The 14,443-nt window shown below is 44.8% G+C and overlaps 1 protein-coding gene across 1 annotated transcript in view; it reads left to right on the top strand.

Annotated features, from left to right (window-relative positions):
* ADRA1A (adrenoceptor alpha 1A) overlaps window positions 1-14,200 on the top strand; it is a 44,317-nt gene extending 30,117 nt beyond the window's left edge. The window contains exon 3 of the mRNA XM_006114177.5: window positions 11,425-14,200. Coding sequence (XP_006114239.2) covers window positions 11,425-11,945 — 521 coding nt within the window. The 3' untranslated portion in view covers window positions 11,946-14,200. The remainder of the gene's footprint in view (window positions 1-11,424) is intronic.
* Window positions 14,201-14,443: the final 243 nt, after the last annotated feature.

The raw sequence follows: 14,443 nt of genomic DNA, 5'->3' as shown, positions 1-14,443 counted from the left end.
AGCTAATATGCACCTGAAAATTTGGGGCATCACTGGGTCTTAATGCCCACCTATACCTGTCTCTTCTTATCCCTGTTCTGTGGCTTCCCTTCCCCCGGAGAGGATCTAATTAACGTAAAAGTGAAAATTCCTGCCAGACCTATTAGATGAACACTGAGCCATTCAAGTGATAATGAAGCCATTTAACAGAATTTTCCAACCTGAGGTACAAGGTTCCCTCTACCAGCTGGGAGAGACTCGCTGTTTTGTCCTCAGCCAGGAGCTGCTGCTGTAGTTGAGGGAGAAATGCTTCTTCCCCAGACAGGCAGCTCCATGCACAGAAACCCTGAGCCCCTGATGGGGCTTATTAAGCAGCTGGTAGGCCGCGCTACCGTGCAGCTTACAGAGAACACTGCCCAAGTATATACTGCCCATTTCTGACAATTCATGAAAGCTTACACCATAATACAATTGTTAGTCTTTAAGATGCCACCAAACTTCTTGTTTTTACTGCAACAGCCTAACGCAGCTACCGCTGAAACCTGAATTTACTGTGTTAGTCAACAGAACCTTAGTGTAACATTTGTGTGGAAACCATTTCATTAGTGCGTTGCGGAAGATTATAAAATCACATCTCTAAAAAATTATTGTTTTCCCTTCCCTCCCCCCTGGCTGCCATCAGGCACCAGTATAATAACACTATGTAGGGCCCCATAACTCCTAATGATGGCCCTGGGTGAGGCTTCGTTCATTCAGGTCTGTAAAGTGCTTTGAGATTCACAGAAGAAAGACAAATGAAAAGCCTTTTTGTCCGTAGAAGATACATGAAAACAGCATTCTCCCATCACTCCATTCCGATGATATCTCTCGGGAACATAGGGCTTCTGTCTGTAGAAGTTGGGGCATGTTTCTAGCAAGTAGAACCAGATCAGAACTGAACATCAGCCTAGACTTTGGTAATGGGACAGTCTAAGTCTTTGGATACAGCTACACAGTGAGTAAAGTTCTGGACTCAAATTCTTCACTGTGAATGGGCACTGGCATTTTACAGTTACAAAGCACCATGCAACCACTGGCTCATTACACCAATGGTCTTGTATGCTATCCATTATACTGATGAGAGACAGCGCTTCCACGCTACGTCTACACTGGCATGATTTTCCGGAAATGCTTAAAACGGAACAGTTTTCCGTTATAAGTATTTCCGGAAAAAGAGCGTCTACATTGGCAGGATGCTTTTCCAGAAAAGCCCTTTTCCCAGAAAAGCGTCCGTGCCAATGTAGACGTGCTTTTCCGCAAAAAAGCCCCAATCATCATTTTCACGATCGGGGCTTTTTTGCGGAAAAGACTACTGTGCTGTCTACACTGGCCCTTTTCTGGAACAGTTTTCTGGAAAAAGGACCTTTGACCGAACGGGAGCAGCATAGTATTTCTGGAAAAGCGGCTGATTTCTTACGTAGATCGTCAGTGCTTTTCCGGAAATTCAAGGGGCCAGTGTAGACAGCTGGCAAGTTATTCCGGAAAAGTGGCTGATTTTCCGGAATAAGTGTCCAGTGTAGACACAGCCCCGATGTCTTGCCCAGACCACCCAATGTAGGTATTCTGAGCCCAGGTTACCATTGCTCTATCCTTGTGCAAACCATTTATTTACACAGGTGCAAAGAAGATGCAAAATGCTACTATTTTGATTTGGAAGAATTGTACAATCATTTTGCACTGATGTAAATGTCTCGCACAAGGTACCAGGCTATTGTGAAGTGGATTCTGACTACAAATCCAATTCTCAGGCTCTTTCAACCAACACATCTTTGATATATATTTTTTTCTTACAATGCTTTGCCGGGATCCAATCTCTCAATATCTATGCAACACCACCAAAATAAACATACCTGATCTTCTGTTGCCATAAATTGGCAAAGCTCCATTGATGGCTGGCAAGTCGATATATATGAGAGCACGGTAGTGTCTACAATATGCAAATTATATCTACCATGGGAATGAAAAGGTTAATAAAGTTGATAGCTGAAAGTTGAGGATAGTTTTTACAAATGGCAACATTTGTTTACTGTTAAAGTTACTCTATGTCCTTTTCATGTACAATGTGCTATTCCAAGATAAGAAGTAGCTCCACTGATCAACCAAAAAGGTTACATTTGTAGATTAGCATACAAAGTCCCCGCCCATCCAGAAAAATAGGCACCTGGCTTTGACGTTGGCTATCGTCTATTTTTAACAGATTATGGCAGAGTGTTAGCATTCCATTTAAAATGAGCCCAAAGTCACAGCTGACAAGGTATATTTTCACCTACTACTACATTTGACTTAATAGAGCTCTTCGTAAGATTTGGATTTCATTTACCTTTTGCATTGAAATAAAATGAGAAAGTAACAGACAAACTGATGTTAGATTAATTCAGTGGAATGGTTGTGTGTGTGTGTGTGTGTGTGTGTGTGTTCCTTTGAAATTACTAACTGAAAAGAATCTTTCAGTGAGATAATGAGCAGCTGTAGGGCATTTTGTTATTACAGGGAAATTACATTTATATGTTAAGACATTTCTGGAGTAGTCACAGAGCAAAATCATGCATTCTGATTTCTTTTACACAATAGTTTGGATGATTCCCTTGGTAAGGAATTAAAATCAATATTACCTTGAATAGAAGATTAAGCCCATTACTACACACAGACAGCAAATGTCTATAACTGCAGGCTTCTTTCAGAAGAAGCTTTTCTGGAAGAGACCTTCCAAAAAAGCATCTTCTGAAAGAAAGTGTCCACACTGCCAAAGCACATCGAAAAAGCGATCTGCTTTTTTGAAAGATAGCATCCACACTGAATGGACGCTATCTCACATTTAAGCTGTGATTACTATGGACGGAGTGGCCACTAGGACACCTGTGCTTTTTCCTGGAGGCCTTTTCTTTCGAAAAACTCCCTCTTCCACATCCACACACACCTTTTTCTGGAAAAGGCTCTTTTGGAAAAGGCATTCTTCCTCGTAGAATGAGGTTTACTAATGTCAGGAAAAAACCTGCATTCTTTCGATTTTCTTTTGGAAGAACACAATGGCAGTGTGGACATAAGTGAAATTTTTTCAGAACAACGGCCATTATTCTGAAAAAACCCTGCAAACCCACAAAGACTGCAACCCATAGGCTGTGTCTACACTGGGCCACTTATTCCGGAAAATCAGCTGCTTTTCCGGAATAAGCTACGAGCTGTCTACACTGGCCCCTTGAATTTCAGGAAAAGCATTGATGATCTACTGTAAGAAATCAGCCGCTTTTCCAGAAATACTATGCTGCTCCCATTCGGGCAAAAGTCCTTTTTCCAGAAAACTGTTCGGAAAAGGGCCAGTGCAGACAGCACAGTAGTCTTTTCCGCAAAAAAGCCCCGATCGCGAAAATGGCGATCGAGGCTTTTTTCCGGAAAAACGCGTCTACATTGTCCAATGTAGATGCTCTTTTTCCGGAAATACTTATAACGGAAAACTATTCCGTTTTAAGCATTTCCGGAAAATCATGCCAGTGTAGACGTAGCCATAATGTGCTAGTAGCAAAGGTAATCCACAGCCAGATGTTTACCTTGTTGAAAATGAAGAGCCAGGGCCCCTGCTGTGCCTAACGTAAATGTCAAGGACTCAGTTACAGCTCTCTTGCATGCTGCCCCAGTTATACCCCTGAGACATCTTAGAGCAGCCTCAGGGCTGCTGTAATTTGCACCAATTGCCTGCAGTACCTAAGGGACCTTGCACCAACTGAAGAGAACTAGAGTAATCTACACTCTAGCTACATCTCCCGTTCCTCACTTGCCTTCCACATGCTTCCTGCGACAATCATTTCAGTTCAGAAATTGTGGTCTTGTGTTGCTTTGCCTTTGACAACAGGGACTGCCTTCGGCAGAAGCAGAATGAGTCATCAATCATTTTGCATTGTCCGTGCATCTGGTTCAGGCAATTGCCTGATACCCTCTCCGACACACATTCACCCAAAAAAATGCTCTTCTGTCCATGCAGCTTACATGACTGTTCTGAAGTACTTAAATTTCAGTTTGAACCAGGAATTCAAAAGCAGCTGAGTTCAGACGCTGCAGACGAATCCATAAATAGAGCTGCCTGGATACAAAATTGGTATGCACGTCCACAGCTGCAAAAATGATCTGTCTGAGATCTGCATCCACATCTGCAGCTGCAGATGCCTGCAGATATCAAGTGGAGAGCCACACATGTGCAGGGTTCTGGATACAAAATTTGTATCCACATCTGTAAAAATCAGACCCTGATATCTGCATCCATGTCGATGGATGCGGATATAAAGAAGGTATCTGAGGATTTGCAGGGCTCTACCCAGAAATCCCCTATATTTTCAGGTCTCTTTGTCTTAAGCTCCCATAAGGCCAGAATGAAATTTCTGCAAAGTTCAGGAACTGCGTTCTGGCATGGTTAAAGAGCAGAGAAACATGAGTGCAATGAAGATAGAATCCACACCCAAACTTCTTCAGCATGGCAGTTTTAGATTTAGGGGGTGCATACAAATCAGGGGGTTATCTGAACTCCAGCAAAGTTCAATTAGAATTTGAGATCGTTTGCCTTTGTCCATGTCTCTAACAATATTGCTGTGTGTATGGTTTTGTAGAATAAAAATGATGAATGGGTGAACTTTATGTGTTGTGTAAATAACGACTACAATATCCCTACCAGTTAGGCATGTTTATGATTTCACAGGGGCTAGCAGGGGGAACTTTGTCAATGTTAAAAGAGCTATTGATCAAACTCTTGGCTATAAAGACCCAAACAAGCACATTGCATTTTCTGGGAAACCAGGATGGTGTTTATATCCAAGCTACGCGTTGTCCAAAGTAATCTCAGATTTTGGAACGATGGGATCACAGTATTAGTGGCAAGTACTTTGAAAGCATAATAATGAATGACCTTTCCCTCAAAAACATGTTAAGGTTTTAATGTAATGGCAGATCTGCAACAAAAAGTCATCCTGGAGGTTTTATTATTGACCATGGGCCCCCAGAACAGGCAATATTTTGACAACATGGAATCCAGTTTGCTGTTTCATTCACAACCAGACAACATTGTTTTCATTTCTTAGAAACTTGAGCATCTGAGCTAGGGAAATGCAGGATCTTATTACACGCCAATTTCTAGGGTTATTCAGGGAGCACTAGCAGCAGCTTTGTAAACAATTCTCCATAAGCATCAGTGTCACGGGCAATGTTCCCTCTAATCTTTTCCATCCATGTGCAAATTTTTCCATCTGTGTGTAGAATAAATATTGCTGTGTGCACCGAGGCATGTGTGAATGTGCACCACCCATAGAAACAAACATCCTAGCTATGCTAATCAGCTGGGCAACATTTGAATTCCTCCTGTGGAGTTGCGCAAGCACATAGCTTATGGGGAAGCTTGCAGGTCTCTTAAGCACGTGCCTCTTTTCATATTACAAGTATGTTTTGAATAATGATAAACTTTCGTTAAAGTTTATGGCTGAAATTTGCTGTCGTGTACCAGGTCGGTCTAAGGCCTATATGCCACGTACATCCTTGGACCAGCAGGATGTCACAAATTCCAGCAATGCTTTTAGTCACTTTGCTTACGTGGGACATGCCGGGTATACAGACATCATGCTGGGTCTCATGAATTTCACTCTACAAGAGCCGAGCAGAGTTACTATTAAGGGTGACTACAAACAACATTAGAATGTGTGACATCCCTGGCTAGAAAACACAAATACTTATGGACTCATTCATTGATTCATTCATTAATGACTTGCGCTATGGAGTGGAGAGTATATTGATAAAATTTGCGAATGATACCAAGCTGAAAAGGGTGGCAGGCATTTTAGAGATAGGGTTAGAATTCAAAATGACTTTGGCCAATTAGAGGATTGGTCTGAAATCAACAAAATGAAATTCTATAAAGACAAGAGCAAAGTACTGACCCTTAGGAAGGAAAGCCAAATGCACAGCTAGAAAATAGGGAAACACTGGCTAGAGGTTAGTACCACTGAAAAGGATCTGGGGGGCTAGAAAGGATCCCAAATTGCATTTGAGTCAACATGACACAATTCAGAAAAGGACAGTGTACTAACAGGAATGTTGTCATGTTCTGCTTGGCACTTGAGAGGCGTCTGCTAGAGAATTGTCCAGTGCTGGGCACCACGTTTAGGAAAGACGTGGACAAATTTGAGAGAGTCCAGAGGAGAGAAAAAAAAATAAAAGTTTTAGAAAATCTGATCTGCAGGAAAGGTTAAAAAAGGGGCATCTTGAGTCTTTAGAGAAGATTGAGAAGATATCTGATAGTATTCAAATATGTTAAAGGCTGGTATAAAGAGGAGTATGATTAATTATTCTCTGTGTCCATTGCAGGCAGAACAAGAAGTAATGGGCTTCATCTGTAGCAAAGGAGATTTAGGGTTTATAATAGCAATTATTTTCTAACGGTAGTTAAGCTATAGAATAGGCTTCCAAAGGAGGTTTTGGAACCACCCAGCATTCAAGGTTTTCAAGAACTACAGAGTGGACCTCCCTGGTCTAAGGATGTTAAGGACCAGTCGACTAGTCTACTATCTTATAAGCAAATGTTTATTGGATAATCAGTCAACTAGTCAATTCCCCCTCCCCCTTGCTGCCTCTATCAGCAAAAGGGGTGGGGAAGATGGGGTACTTCAAACTGGCAGCACCGCACAGCTGATCCCCGGCTCAGCTGTACGGCACTGCCCCTTTGAAATGCTATGGCATTTCAAAGCTGCAGCACATCATGGAGCCTGAGGTCAGCGGGGGACATCCAGTTGATCCCAGGCTCTGTGCAGCATTTCAAAGCGGCAGCGCAGCATGGAACCCGGGGTCAGCAGGGGACTCTCAGCTGGCCCCAGGCTCCATGCTGGTGCTTCCACTTTGAAATGCACAAGAGCCCCCGCTGGGGACTCTTGTACATTTCAAAGCTGGCTCCGTGCAGCCCGGAGTCAGCGGGACTTCCCTCCGGCCCCGGGCTGCATGTGGAGTTCCGCATTCTCCTTTGAAATGTACAAGAGCCCCAACCGGTGCCATCCCTACCCTGGTCCAGCACCCTCAGATTTGATCGGTCCTGAACAAGGGAGTTTGCCAGACAAGGGGATGTCTGGAGGGGGGGGCCACAGCCTCCCCGCTAGGCTCCTCTCCCCACTCTCCCCACTCTATGTTGAGCTGGTTCAAAAAGCAGTTCAAAAATATCACTAAACTCATACACTTTTTCACTGATTTTTTTTAAATCAGATTTAATTTTCATTTTTTAATTTTAACAAAAACATTGAAAAAAAATGTACCCAGCGCTACTACTGACCAAATAACTTTTTTAAAAGTGTGACTTTTGCAGAAGAGTTGGGGTGATGTCAGCCAGAATTGAATTACTGGCCATTTGAATAATTCTGGTAGGAATTCAGGTGAATTATTCTGCTCATGGGATAAAATCTTCAAAAAAATGGAAAAGCTGAAGTAAGAATTTTCTGTTCAATGTGGTTGGAATAGTTGTTCATCGTATCCTTTAATAAGAAAACTGGCTTCTTCCAAAGACTGGCGTATCCAAGTTTGGAGGGATGTAGTGAAATGAAGTGAAAATAGCATAACTTCGTGGTCATAAGAACATAAGAACGGCCGTACTGGGTCAGATCAAAGGTCCTTCTAGTTCAGTAGCTTGTCTGCCGACAGTGGCCAGCACCAAGTGCCCCGGAGGGGGTGGACCGAAGACAATGATCAAGCGATTTGTCTCCTGCCATCCCTCTCCAGCCTCTGACAAACAGAGGCCAAGGACACCGTAGTCATTTAGGCTACGTCTAGACAGCGGCACTATTTCGGGATACCAGAAGTCTCCCAAAATAGCTATTCCGCGTCTTTAAGCATGCCCATTATTTCAAAATAATTTTGGAAATAACGGGCACGCTATTCCGGCATCCCTGTAACATCAAGGGACTTGTTGGAATAGCGCTTTATTTCACAATCTGGAGCTGTGTAGACAAGGGCCAAATTTTGAAATAAGCTATTTAGAAATTAGATCAAAATAAGATACACAATTTGCGTAGCTCAAATTGCATTACTTGATGTCGACCTACGGGTGCACTATAGATGTACCCCTAGAGATTAAACAACTGTCCTCCCTCCATGACCATTCAGATCCCCATAGCAACAGCTGTGAGAGAATGCATAGCTCCCAGCACTTAAGCAAAAGGAAAGTGATTGCAGTACAGGGTTTATGACACATGGGTGAGCAGTTCTGGTTCCCGCCTGGAAAAAGGCAGGGGTAAGTCTCCCTGTTCATTACAATGGATGACAAATGCGAGATTTGTTCAACACTTTTCCTACATCTAAACCTGCCTCGAGTAATGCTCTGCACAAAACCAAAAGGGCTGTAAACTGTCATGGAGTTCAATAGAGCAATAACGATTCACGCCGGCTAAGGATCTGTCTGTAGTGAGTAGGCCCTGAGAAGGCCACTTGGCTACTCTCCTGCATCCCAGAAGGGATACAATAGGCCAGAGATTATTGTGCCCTTCTTCTATCCACCAGCCGTATGGACGACTGAAGAGGTGGCGTGGGAATGCAGTTTTGGGAGAGGCAGGGGCATGGAGGTGGGGGTGAGGGGTGTCACAAGGGCTGGGCCTCAGGGGGAAGGGGTGCTTTGGGGCATAGGGCCCTGTTTCAGATGCCAGTGCCCCTCCCCGATACTGTTAGGAAGTTTCTGCTGCTCTGCAAGAAACATACGGCATTTCTTCTGCTGCTTGTGGTACTAACGGGATCATGATGATGATTTAACACATGATACATGGTTAGCCCTCTCCCGCACCTAAATAAAGACACTCCCTGCCCTGCTTCCAGTGCCACAAATGGAAAACATGTGCCAATGGGCGTTAGGAAGAAATGCTCCCTTTGGGGATATCCCGCTGCAGGGTTTCTTATTCCTTCTTCCAAAGATCAGAGACAAGATGCGGGCTTGGATGGACAAGCAGTCCGATCCGGCAATGCAATTTCTGTGGCTCTAGACACTGCCCTGTACTACTAGTCAAAAACAAATGACCTGCCTGTGCTGTGATTTTGTAAATCTGCGGGGACAGAGGGTACCCCGAACACCCGCTACTTTCTTTTGCAGGAGGAAATGGTTTTAAAGAACAATGCATTCATTGAATAATTTTTTTTTGTATCAGAGTGCTAACTAAGGAGGGAAATTTTAGGTCAGCCTGTGTCTTGTACACACGTCTATCCATGTCCTCGTTGCTATTAAGCAAGGGAAGACTGGCCAGGCGATCCCTTTGACAAATGACACCTGTTCTGCTGTTTCTACTTACCATCAGTGGTCCCTGTAGCTGTCTCCAGCTGACAAAGGAGCAGAGCGTTTTGGCTTAGAGCCACCTTTCCCATCCCTTTTTAATTTGCTCAGTGAGAAACATTCTTACAGCTCTAGCAACTCCAGTTACCGGCCGCTGAGTGCTCTGACTGCTGGACAGTAAAGAGGTTTGAAAATGACTCTGATCTATACAGCGACTGCTCAATCCATGCTCGCTGCCATTAATGAGAGCCTTTCCGTTGGCTTTTATGAATTGTGATTAGGCTCGTGAAGCAGAACAATGCAGAGGCCGGGCTAGTGAGTGAAGCATTCAAGTCCTTTAGGATCCCCTTTGCAAATTCCTGTCTGGAAGGGGTCAATCCCGTAACTGTGCTTCCCTGGTTATTTCAAATCCCATTAAGTTATCCCCTTGTTTATCTGAGCAGTCTGAGGCTTTAGCTCCTGGCAGGAAGTAATTTCCCTTTGTCACTTCATGGCACCACTTTTACCCAGCTGTGGACTCTCTGGAACCGAAAATATGAAATTGCTGCTGTATTGGTAAGGGAGCAGTTAGGTTAAACCTGCCCCCCGTAACAATTGTCACATACCATCTACCTTAGTGATGGGCAGCCTATCGGGGTGCTATGTGGGGCCCATAAGACATTTTGTTTAGTGTTGTCCATGCATAGAGTTGCCAGATTCCGCTGGTTTCTGTCCGGGGGAGGCGGGGGGGGCCTTTTCCGACTGGCATTACTAGAGTAATACGCATATAAAGCAAGAGCACATGAAGTGAGGTGTGTTGTGATTGCACACAACACTGACTGTAACAAAAAACAGGACTATGCAGCACTTTAAAGACTAACAAGATGGTTTATTAGGTGATGAGCTTTCGTGGGCCAGACCCACTTCCTCAGACCAAATTGTGGAAGAAGATAGGCATGACCATATATACCACAGAGGGGCCCTTTATCCTACCTGCCCCTAGGGTGCCCAGCTGTTCCCCAGACCCATCTCAACACAAGGGAGGTGGGACTCAAACTCACCACCTTGTTCTCCCCAAGCAAGTGCCCTATCCACTAATCCACAAATTCTTCTTTGGCAAAGAATTCAGTTATAAGATCAAGAACACACATTCCTGCTCATCCAGAAATATAATTTATGTCATCATGTGCCAACAGTGTCCGTCTGCTATGTACATTGGACAAACGTCTCAGATGCTTCGCCAAAGAATCAATGCCCACAAAACGGATATCAGTATCACAAAGAAAAAACAGTTTCTTGCCATTTCAACCAGAAAGGGCATTGTCTCAACGACTTGATTTCCTGCATATTCCTTCAAAGGCATTTTAACACCAGACTTGAAAGAGAAACCTCTGAACTGTCATTCATGCTTAAATTTGACACTTTACGCCAGGGTCTTAACAAAGACGCTAATTATCTTACCAATTACAAAGATAGCTTCCCCAATTATCACCTCTAATATCATTAGCTCACGGACATTTACCTCCCCACCCCCTCATCTCCCCTCTGTTCTGAAATTTGATTTGTCCTTTTTATATGTGTTCACTTTTTTTGATTGTATCCCTTTGGTATATATAGTCATGCCTATTTTCTTCCACAATTTGATCTGAGGAAGTGGGCCTGGCCCATGAAAGCTCATCACCTAATAAACCCTCTTGTTAGTCTTTAAAGTGCTACATAGTTCTGTTTTTTTGATTCAGCTAGACTAGACTAACATGGCTACATCTCTATTACAACACTGACTGTGAGAGCCGTGGTCTCCCTCTGCATCCAATCAAAATGCTGCCATGATTCAACCTCTAAGTACACAAATGCAGCTAGCAAAACTGCCCTGTCCCATGGGACTGTCTTGGCTACAACCATCTTGTAGCCCACTGAGATGAAGGAGGCCACTCCTGCGGTGCACTCACTAGCTTCGGTTGCCCCTCACTGGTCTAAGTAATTGTAGAGTACCGGGCTTTCTGAAATCCTCTCTTCCCCCAGACAGATGAGTCTGTTGCCAGAGCCTCCAAACATCATGAACTTGTTGTGTAGTTTTCATTGTTATCCCTCTGACCCGGTATCTACCCGCAATTTCTCACCTGTTTTGTCTTTAACGTCCCCTGTGTTTTCCTTTCCAGGTGTTTTCTTTCCTGCAATCAAGCCCTCAAAAACGGTTTTTAAAATAACGTTTTGGCTTGGGTACTTGAACAGCTGCATCAACCCCATCATCTACCCGTGCTCGAGTCAAGAGTTTAAGAAAGCATTCCAAAATGTCCTGCGAGCGCAGTGCCTCTCCAAAAAGCAGGCCGCCAGCAAGCACTCCCTTAGCTTCAACCTCAACCATCCTGCCAGCCACAGCATGGACAGCACCAAGAATGTTGTCCGCATCCCGGTAGGGTCGGGGGAAACCTTCTATAGGATTTCCAAGTCCGAAGGGGTCTGCGAGTGGAAGATTTTCTCCACCATGCAAAGCATGGCGACAAAAAGTGCCATCTCTAAAGACAAGTCCAGCTGCACCAGAGCCAAGGTGAAGAGCAAAGGTTTCCTGAGGACATGCTGTTGTGCTGGCACATCAGGGAGCGTCGGTCGGGACAACCATAACGTGCCGACCATTAAAATACACACTATCTCCGTCAGTGAAAATGGGGAGGATGTCTAAGGGATCAAGATCTCTAAAGGGACTCGGGGGGAAGAGGAGGGCATCTTTACATGCAACTTTTCAACTCTGCGCTGCTGGGATTGTTCTGCTAATGGGAGGCTGCTCTTCCTAATGGGAAGTAGGGATGGAGACTGTAGTAAGGGGGGTGACCTGAATCAAAGGCAAGGCGCGTCGTAAAACAGCGAGGGCCAACGCTTTTAGAACTGAAGTCCCTCCGAGTTCTGGACTTGACCCAAATTCCACTGGAGTCTGTGGGAACCGTTCCATTTATTTAACAGGCATCAAAGCTCCTCTAAAAATCCAGCCTTTTGAAATGATTGTAACGTCATTTCTCTGGTGTTTAAAGGCCATGATTTTCACTGTATATTCTTTTCACTGCTCCAGTGGTTCTGATTTTGATGTTCTATGGGGATGGAGAGGGGAGTAGGACAAGAACACCTAATGCAGCTTGCAAGAGAAAACTATAAATCTACTGGGGTGATTTCAGCATGGGTACATTCAGGAAGTGCTAACTCAGATCACCTCTGCTGCTCAAAGTCCTTGCCCTAAGAGAGTCAATGAGCACCCTAGACTCCTGCTGATGCAACACGCTGGGTGAGAGCCACAGCTAGAGACGTTCCATGACTTCAGAGCAGTGGAATTACGTTGCTCTACACCAGCTGGGCATCTGGTTCAGTAGGTTCAGTTTTCAGGGCTTGATAAGGCTATTCCCTTGACTTGGTGCCTGCTTGGCTTCCCCTCCCCTCTTTTCGCTTTGTGTTTTGGAGTCTAGCAAATTCTATCTCAAGAAAAAAACATGATGGAAGGGGGTGAATTCCACCTCACTTCAGAAACTTGCCTCCATTTTCTTTTCTTTATTAAACATGTGAAATCATTGGTCATCCCAGACTCACTCAAAAAGTTTCTGAGCCTTAGTGCACTTATGACAAAACTCATAGCCAGTTGGCGAGGTGTCTGTATGACGGGGTTTCCAGAAGGCATTTTTATTTAGTCATATTTCTCATTCACTGGCCTAGTCGGCACGACTGCAGGCCATCGATCTAAGTTATGTAACTTCAGTTGTGTGAATAACGTAGATAAAGTCGATGTCCTTAGATCTACTTACCATGGTAGTACTTAACACTCTCCCATTGACTCCACCTACACTTCTCATTCTGGTGGCGTACCAAAGTCAATGGGAGATCACTCAGCAGTTGATTTATCACACCTATATTAGACACAATAAATCAACTGCTGCTGAATCAATTGCTGCCCGTTGATCCGGCAGATAGTGTAGATGTGCCCTCTGGAAGGTCCAGGGGGAGCTGTTTAAAAGCTCAACACTTCTTGTTCCAGCTTCTTGCTACAGTCACAAAATCTTCCTTGAATGTATCACAAGAGTTGCAGCTGTGAGGCTGTGGGGCATTTGTACCATAGCTGCCTTCTCTGCTGATCCTCTCACACAGTTCTGAGCAGCTCGTGGCTTCTAGCCCTTTGCTCCTGTTCAAATCCATGGGAGTCCTGTGCACAAATGAGTTAAGGATGCACCGCTTTCAGAATGGGTCCTCCCTTGCAGAGGTGTTGAAAAAAGCATTTGGGAGTCTGTCATATATTACCTTAGCTATTCAAACAAATAAGCAATTCAGGAGAGGAAAGAAGAGATGGGAGGAATTATTTGCACAATAGCCGAAATAAGCAGCTCATAACGTAATTACTCTCTGAGCCCGCCAAGTAATAATGCAGCTTCCTTGGCATGAAACGTAATTTTTTTTGCCCGTTATGGCAGGGCCGGTTACTGTGAGGCACTGGGTACCTGTTGATTTGAATGGGAATTACAGGTGTCCAGCACTTCAGTAAGACATTTTGAATTTTATAGGGCAGGAGCTGGAAAAGGCACCCAAGGAATCAGTATTCTTCCATCTCTCGTACACTTATAACTCCTTGATTTTGACAATGTTTGATTCCCCGCCCCCTATCTTTCATGAATGTGTCCCTGAGACACTTGATGGCTTCTGAGAACCCACACCTCACCACCAGGTCCTTACAAAATGTCTCAGAGATTTTGCAAAAAATAAGAATTTAAAGGGTCGCTTCTCTTAGTTCTGGCAACGTAAAGCAACCTTGAGTGAATGTAAATGTAATTTGTGTCCCTACCAAAGTTCCTTTACATGGCCAGAGCAGTATTAAGCAGCCTTAGGGTACATCTACACCAGTGGTCCCCAACGTTGAGTGGCTGCCGGGCGCCCGGGGGCGGGGCCACCCATGAGCTATGCACCCGGGGTCAGCACTGCGCATGGGCCGCGTGCCTGGGGCCGCCCACGAGCCACGCACCCCAGGCCGGCACCGCACATGTGCCCTGGGGCTGGGGCTGGGGCCACTCACGCGCCCCGGGCCGGCCCTGCGCATGTGCTGTGCGCCCAGGGGAGGGGCCGCCCATGCGTCCCACGCCTGGAACCGGCACCATGCATGTGCCACGCGTCGGGGGCGTGGCCAGCCCAGATGTTTCAGCGGGCGCCCAG

This window comes from Pelodiscus sinensis, chromosome 28 (assembly GCF_052426305.1).
Source record: "Pelodiscus sinensis isolate ZL-2025 chromosome 28, ASM5242630v1, whole genome shotgun sequence".
Lineage (NCBI taxonomy): Eukaryota > Metazoa > Chordata > Testudines > Trionychidae > Pelodiscus > Pelodiscus sinensis.
Note: the sequence above shows the minus strand (reverse complement) of the source record. Positions and strands in the feature narration are given on the sequence as shown.